Below are 8,649 nucleotides of genomic sequence, written 5' to 3'. Positions count from 1 at the left end.
AGCCTATACAGAAACCAGCACCCAACGGCCACTAACTCCATCAGATCATGATGCCTAGTGCTGTTTAAATGTCAACATACTGAATGTTTAACTCAATAAAGGTTTTTCTCAGTATATTTCATAATATCACTGTGTTGTTTACTTGCCTACATCGGTCTTTCCCAATTTAAATAAGGATGTGTGTGTGTGTGTGTGTGTGTGTGTGTGTGTGTGTGTGTGTGTGTGTGTGTGTGTGTGTGTGTGTGTGTGTGTGTGTGTGTGTGTGTGTGTGTGTGTGTGTGTGTGTGTGAGAGAGAGAGAGAGACTTCTGTGAGTTCGATGAAGTGACTGCGGCCTGGAGGAGAGATGTACTGTACCTCCCAGGGTGTAGAGATGTCATCCTACTGGTGTCAGGACATAATTGGCAGGATGTGCAGTCACACGGGAAGGTTTGTTACTTACACATTGCAAAGTAAGGCACTCAAATATTTGAATCCAATAAACAACAACAAGGATGACAAGGACAAAATAATAAAAAATAAAATTATAATAATTATAATAATATAGGCTAAAAACAACAACAAAAAACAACACTTGAAAGACGTCGAAACGCAGAAAACAGCATGAAGTATCCTTCCCCTGCCTTTAAACATGTTCCATCTTTCTTTCACAAAGTTTTTTTTTTCTTCTGTTTTTACTTTTCATTGATGTTATTGAGGGTGATGCTGATGAGGATGCTGGCAATAATATGGATAACTTTATGGGTGTTTTGTTGCTAATATGGCTGCAGGTATTTCAGGTTTTGGGCCATAATGAGGCGCCAGCACAGGAACACGTGAATGAGAAGACAGGGTTATGTAGGACAGAGCAGGAATCCTGAAAAGGACGAGTGGATGTACTCTGTGGAATAGAGGCCGTTGGCCTGATCCGAGGGCATCTGGACCCATACTTGGTCACTCTCCTTCAGCTCCAGCACAGCACTACCCGAGGCCTGGTCCATGTAGCCCTTCTTGTACTCGTCATAGGTGTAAGTGGCCGGCACATTGTTCTTGTACAGTGCCACCCACAAGCTGGTTCCCTTTACGTGCATGTGGTAGGCAAAGTAGTAGACACCAGACATCGGAGCCGTAAACATTCCGGTGGCTGTGCTGTAGGCATTTTGCCCATTGTACAGGGTCCTGTCAAACTTGATGGGCATGCCAGATGGAGGGAAGGGCGTGGAGAGGATAGCAGTGAAGGCTGGTGCAACTGAGGCGGAGAGCGCACCGTGACTGTATACCGGCCTCTTCCTGTCGCCCGGCACCTCATCCCCTTCCAGCTGTGAATCGGTTGGCCCTGCCACAACTGTATGGCCGTTTCCTGGTTGACCTGGTGGCCCTGGGGGGCCAGGCGTTCCAGGGGTGCCGTTAAGCCCGGCGCTTCCTGGCTTCCCTGGAGGACCCTGTGGACCTGAAAGCCCCTTCTCCCCCACCTTACCCAGCCCTATAGGCCCTGAGATTCCGGGTTCACCCTTTAGACCAGGAACACCCTGTGGCCCCATGGGACCTAGAGGACCCTGGAGGCCAGGGATACCTGACTGGCCCCTGGGTCCAGGGCCCCCCAGAAACCCTGTCTCACCTTTAGGCCCTGGAGCACCTGTCAAACCTGGATTACCAGGTAGGCCAACCTGGCCTCCCTCACCTTTGGGGCCAGGTTTTCCAATAGCCCCATTAGGACCGGGGAGACCCTTGTCCCCCGGGAGACCAGGTTTTCCAGAGAGACCACTGGGGCCTTGGTCACCTCTAAGTCCAGGCAGACCCGGAGGCCCCTGTAGGCCCAAATCACCTTTAATTCCAGGCAATCCATGTTTTCCTGGGAGCCCCATGGGGCCTTGAAGTCCTGGAGGTCCTGACTGTCCATCAAGTCCTACTTCTCCCATTGGACCTTCCATTCCAGGTTCTCCTTTGTCCCCAGGAAGTCCGGGTAACCCAGGATGGCCCTTGTCTCCCTTCGGTCCCATCAGACCCGGCTTACCATAGCCAGGAGCCCCAGGAAACCCAGGAGATCCCCTGGTCCCCGCCTCACCCTTTGGACCAACTGGACCTGGTCCTCCTGGTAAACCATCTAGACCAGGCTTCCCTAGCCCAGGCGGGCCTGGCAGACCCTGCAGACCCGGCCCTCCGGCCTCTCCTGGTTCTCCTGGTGCTCCTGGGAGCCCCTGATCACCTTTGTGGCCAGGCTGCCCACCCAATCCGTTTGGTCCTGGTTTGCCAATACCTGGAGGTCCAGGTATTCCTGGACTGCCCTTCAATCCTGCAGGGCCCCTTATACCTGGAAGACCTGGCTTCCCCATTCCATTCTCGCCCCTGAGCCCACGATCACCTGGATTGCCAGGGCCGCCCTTTAATCCTGGTTCTCCACGGGAACCAGGAGGACCCCTGATGCCAGGGAGCCCAGGTTTCCCATTCAGAGACAGGCCAGCGGGGCCAGGGAGCCCCGGTTGGCCCGGAAGACCTCTGGGCCCTGGTTCACCACGAGGACCAACTTCGCCATTCATCCCTGGCATCCCCTTTAGCCCAATCTTTCCTGGGAGACCTGGAAGTCCCGGCTTCCCCATTCCTGGAAAACCTGGAGGTCCCTGGGGACCCAGCTGACCATTGAGACCCGGTTTCCCCAATCCAGGTTTCCCTGGAAGTCCTGCTGGCCCAGGTGGTCCTCTTGGCCCAGGTTTTCCCTGGGGGCCTGGCTCTCCTTTCACATCCATCATGGGTGGCATATCTACAAAGAGACAGGAATGATCTACTATTAGTCCAGAAATTGAATGAGATTTGTTCAATATACCGAAAAGGATACAGCTAGCAATTCATAATAATAGCTATCTCTAAATAATGGACGATTCAGTCTGAATCGGTTCTCAAATTTGCGGTTTTCCTGTTCCTGGGTTGAAAAGAAAAATGTGGCGGAACTCACATTTGCTCACCCAGTACGTTGGTCCGGCATGACGTGTGTGTATGTTATTATTATTATTTGAATTTTGTTTATCAATGGGGCGTGGCTTCACTGTTCTTATAGGGTCTGAACAAGCCCCCAGGCCATCAAAGAAACGTTGTTTTGACCAAAAATGCCATCTGGGACAAGGAATAGGACATACAGGCGATTGAAAGAAACAGATAGAATGGATTATTATGGCTAGGACAATCAAAGATGGGCGATCCATTGTCATGACAACAACAGGTTTGATGGAGCGAAAGCGCTATAAAAGCGCAATTGCCATTGATCAACGGCAATGGCGGTAAGCGTAGTATTAAATAATAGGCTTCAATTGACCTAGATCTATGGCAATGGCGCGGAAACGGTTAACTCGCTCAAATCTTGACAGATTTACAATCGGTTTGGTTTATTACAAACGTTATCCATGTGGCTATGATTAAAGTTGTTTTTATTATGAAAGTCCCTTGTAAGTATGCTGACATCTCTGACGTTCATAACAAACCAAACTATTTGAAAACTAGATAAAGTGCCCCTCGGGGCACAGGTCTCCACCAGGGCAGGTCAGGTTGTGGCCTCCTCATAGGCATCCGTCCGTCAGTGATGACGATGGGTTGCGCCTGAGTGGTCAGGATTTCTTGCAGCGGCGGCTGTGGCTAGACAGCCCCGCTCCGGAGTGGTAGTCTTTAGTTGGATGGCAATTGGATGATTTGAGGCATTTTGTTCCAAATCCAGCTGTTGGTGGCGCTATAACAGGCCAATGTAAAAAGGGTGGGATATATTCCTTAGACTAGTAGAAAGTCTGTGAAAGATTTCACGTAAATTGCACGCTGCTTTCATGATTTGAGGCATTTTGTTCAAAACGGGCCAATCCTGCAAATTACACCACAATATATGCCACTTCTTTTAGTATTAAAGTGAGGCTTTCTGTTTCACAAGTCAAATTGAAAATGTTTACTTTCTGACATAGCTTGTATGTGTGTCTGCAAAGTCCAAGTAATGTTTTGTACTATGAAAGTCAGTGGACAGGATTAGCCAGCCTGAGTAATCATCCCACATGTAGTCTACTGTACATTGTCTCCCTATTATTCCTCCACCAGAATAGCTGTCAGGGACATGCACACATAGACATCAAAGAGGGCTTCAGCCCCTGCCCCTTTTCCCCGTCTGTAAAACAACTGCCCTCTCCAGACCATGAATGCAGCATTTACTATGGTGAAAATAATGCAAATGCCACTGCCTTTCCATGCCACGCCGGAAGGCAGCATTCCGGAGAATTGCTTTTTTCCTGAAGTTGAACGCAGCATTTTGCGTTGAACAAATTTGTTTCTAAATCCATGTCGTACACCGCATCTCCACTAGATCTACAACTACAAGCTCTCGACGCGACGCGCTGCGACGCGTTGTACCCTCTTACTGTTGTACCCTCTTACTGTTGTACCCTCTTACTGTTGTACCCTCTTACTGTTGTACCCTCTTACTGTTGTACCCCCTTACTGTTGTACCCTCTTACTGTTGTACCCCCTTACTGTTGTACCCTCTTACTGTTGTACCCTCTTACTGTTGTACCCTCTTACTGTTGTACCCTCTTACTGGATTTCAGCCCCTGCCTCTCTAACAGTCTCTGCACGTCCCTGATAGCTGTATAGTAGAAATCACCACCATTTTTCAGTAGCACAACAGGTACAAAATGAGATGTAGCCAAGACAAATGTTTGACCTTTAAAGGAATGCGTACAGAGAACAGTGTCTGCCAGTGCTGACCAAATTGAGTTTTGTTATTCTATAACTAATGCCTATAGGCATCATTCTGTATGATGTTACATTCAGAATGATGCCTATAGGCTTTAGATATGGAATGACAAAATCAATTTGGTAAGCAGACATCAGCGTTGCGTTGCGTTGCGTTGTGTAACTTGTGTTGTGGCGACCGCAGGTCGCATTTACTATGACATTGTACATTTTTGTCCGTCAGTCAGTCACTCAAAATCCCCATACATGGCCCGGACGGTTAGCTCAACCGTCTGGGCACCTAGGCTGCCAAGCCAGCTGGACTGCGTGCCGTGGGTTCGACTACCGAGCCCGACGGCCTTTGCCGTGTGTCACTCCCCATCTCTCTCCCCCTTTCCTGTCAAATTACTGTACCCTATCAATAAAGGCAAAAAACGCCCAAAAAAGATCTTAAAAAAAAATCCCCATACATGGGAAAGCCCCCATATATGGTGACCATGTCTCGTAGAGATCCCTGACGTCATTGTAAATGCAACCTGCTGTCGCAATTAAGCCCATATGTGGAGATCCATGATCATCATCAATATTGGCCAGCAACTCTACATCTGACCTCAAACCCTCTGATCTCCATATATGGATATATGTCAGAATCTGTTCTGACATTCCATATGTTGGTCCTTCCCCATCCATCCTTCCTCTTCGATGTCTCCCTTTTGAGTCTGACTGATACCTGTCCATTCAAACTCTAGACAGGCCTGCCCCAAAGTTATTAGTGCAGCCGCGCCCATCAGCCGGCGAAAACTAGAGTTCTCAACAGGCCCAAAAATTAAGGCCCGGCCCTACCTGGGCCCTCATCAAACCCTGTACACTCAAGAGACTACCCCCACTGCCACCCTTAGATCTTCATACATGGAGCTGACCTGTTCTGACATTCCATATGTTGATCCGACTGTCCACTTCTCGCCCTCAGACGTCTTACGATGCTATGCTATGCTATGCTATGCTATGCTATGCTATGCTATGCTATGCACTAATAAACAGAGGGAAAAAGGCTCCCAACGCCACTTGAAAGCACAAGTATGAAACTTAATTGCTTGGACCACGCCACTCTGACTCAGACATAACCATAAACAAACATATAGACAAGACCACGACCACGTTATAGTTGTCAGGAAACACCGATCCGACTGATATGTCCATATATAGGCATATACTGTATGGATCTCCAGTTGTCCAGAACCGCTGATCCAATCGATGGATCGGATGACTCAGACATATCGGTTGGATCGGCGGTGCAATGTACTGTCTGCGAGCCGGGAAAACGGAAGTGGATGAATAGTAATCTGCCCAATTCCTGTGGCCACATGGTGGCAGTTAATGAGTGGGAACCGTTGGGAACCGGAAGGTTCCCAGTTCGTTCCCGGGCTCCCCCAAAGTTATAGTGTTGAAGTGTCCTTGAGCAAGACGCTGAAGCCCTAATAATTGCTCCCGATGAGCAGGCTGGTGCCTTGCATCGGGTTTCCTCCGCCATCGGTGTATGAATGTGTGTGTGCACGAGTGAATGTAATGCACAATCATTGTAAAGCGCCATTCAAGACATAGTCAACAGCAGTACACTTAAAATGTGTGGAAATGGTAATTTAATGGTAATTGGTATGACTCATATAGACCACACAGAAACTGCCATGTTCTGAATTTACCCAAGCATGAAATGAATGAAGCACAAAACTGCACAATTGGCCCTCATTCGCATAAGATGGCCCAATTGCTATAGAGAAGTCCACACTAATTATCCATAATGTATAAATGATGGATAAGGGGGCCTTTTCGTGGAGGGGTCAGAATACAATTTGGACTTAATCGTCCTATAACGTTAGCATGCTGAAATACAAGACATCATTCTTGCATTAATGAAACAATAAATACGAAGTTTGAAAACATGTTTGAAATTCCCAAGCCTGCCTGATGAATGATGATGTTATTGGTAGTAGACGCCATGCAGCAGTGCCATCTTATAAGTAAGTCCAATATCCATACTATAGTGCTGTAAGGCCGAATGAAAGCCTTAAGATCTTCCTTATTGAACCTTCGCTAAAAGCTACATTTGTTGTTTTTCAACTCAGGCCATGTCAATGAAAATTCAGACTGAGTGTCAGGCTAAAGTCATTGTGCATTATGATAGATATAGATATGTAGGCCAACAGCAAATACCTAAATATTTTTGAGCAAGTTACTCTGACCGAAAAGGATGTTGTTGAATGAGTCGCACATCAGCATTCATGAGTCATGAACTATTTAAAATTATAGGCTAGGTTTCTTGTATATCTACAAATTTAAATTTGCTGACTGAGGAAAAACCACGCCTCTGAAGATATCATGTAATCTTCATCACTTTTAGAGGTTGTATTGTATAATTTCAGTAATTCTGGATGTTTGCAATGCTGAATCAGTGCAAAATAACTCACACTACATAATGGATATAATTATACATAATTATAATACATTTTCAAAGATGAACAAAAATGCAAAGCAATCAATACAGTATGTGGTATCTTGTGATGACTGTGGTCCCGGGAAAGCCTGACAGGAATTAAAATTAAGGCTGCTCGGGTTAAAATTAGGATCCATGCCCAAACAATTATTTGCATGACGAGCATGCTGACATCAGCAGCATCAACTGCAGGCTTATCATACTACAAGGAGCACGTCACCCATTTTCCACCAATCTTCATATAATTGGTCCTTACTAATCAAATCAAATCAACCTTTATTTACATTGACCAAAGTGCTTCACAGGAAAAATAAATAAAATTAAAGCAAATTACATCAAGCAGAACAAGAAACATAGCATATGAACAAACATGAGACACAATAGGAATACGTAAATAAATTAAACTAAAAGCCAGGGAGAAAAGGTGTGTTTTAAGTATAGGGACTAAAAGATCTCAATGGATTGAGCAGCTCTAATAGCTCTGGGGCCGCTCTGGGGCCGCCACCGCAAAAGCGCGGTCACCTCTTGTTCTGAGTCAGCAGTGACTGGTGCCAATGAGAGATTTAAAAGTAAAAAATAGGAGCTTAAAATCAATTCTTTGTGATATCAATTTAGGACAGTGTGATGTGGTCAAACGTTTTGGTACCGGTGAGGACTCTGAGGAGGTGGGCAGCAGCATTTTGGACTATTTGGAGTGGTTACACTAGTCCAGCCTTGAGGAGATGAAGGAATGGATAACTGTTTCAGGGGAGGTATAATAGGGTTTAACCTTGGTCAGCAAGCGTAAAGTGATAAAAGCTTGTTTTAACAAAAGAGCTTATGTGCTTGTCAAATTTGAAATGATTATGGAAAATAACACCAAGATCTTTAGCACTATACAAAAACACCTTGAAGACCCTAACAGGAGTCCTTGTACAAGGTTTCTTCGACTGCATGCACCTCTTGGTACCACAGCACCTCAAAGGCACTCCAGACTTCCCAAAACAAACTGGTAAGGCTACTACTTGGCCTCACTCCCCGAACCCACCTCACCCCTGCCCATTTTGACAGGCTGGAATGGCTTAGGGTTGATGACAGATAGGCTACAGCATCTTGCAATGGGTCTGGTCCACAAGATTCGCTACACCACCAAGATACCCATGTACCTGTCTAAATACTTCCTTAGGGCGCGTTCGGAAATAGCGCACTGAGCGCACTGTGCAATGCAAACTAATAGGTGAGTGCGCTCCCGGTGTGCATTTCCGAACGCACCCACAACACCAGAGGGAGTTCAACAAACCATGTGCAACCCAGATTTGGCACAAACAAGGGACTAAATTAATTTCACTCCTATGCCACCAAAATGTGGAATGCCCTACCAACAGCCATTAAGACATGTGAATCCCTTGACTCCTTCAAAACCACTCTCAAAGGGCACCTACGGACGGCTGCAATTCAAAACTGGCCCCCGTAAAGAGTTCCCACCCCTTTTTCCCATGACTG

The 8,649-nt window shown here is 46.6% G+C and overlaps 1 protein-coding gene across 1 annotated transcript in view; it reads right to left on the bottom strand.

The window, feature by feature from the left end:
- Positions 1 to 208: 208 nt before the first annotated feature.
- Positions 209 to 8,649, bottom strand: part of col8a2 (collagen, type VIII, alpha 2) — an 80,381-nt gene continuing 71,940 nt past the window's right edge. The window contains exon 3 of the mRNA XM_079522265.1: positions 209 to 2,736. Within this exon, the coding sequence (XP_079378391.1) occupies positions 833 to 2,736 (1,904 nt within the window). The 3' untranslated portion in view covers positions 209 to 832. The remainder of the gene's footprint in view (positions 2,737 to 8,649) is intronic.

The sequence above is a fragment of the Electrona antarctica genome, assembly GCF_951216825.1.
Source record: "Electrona antarctica genome assembly, chromosome: 15".
NCBI lineage: Eukaryota > Metazoa > Chordata > Actinopteri > Myctophiformes > Myctophidae > Electrona > Electrona antarctica.
Note: the sequence above shows the minus strand (reverse complement) of the source record. Positions and strands in the feature narration are given on the sequence as shown.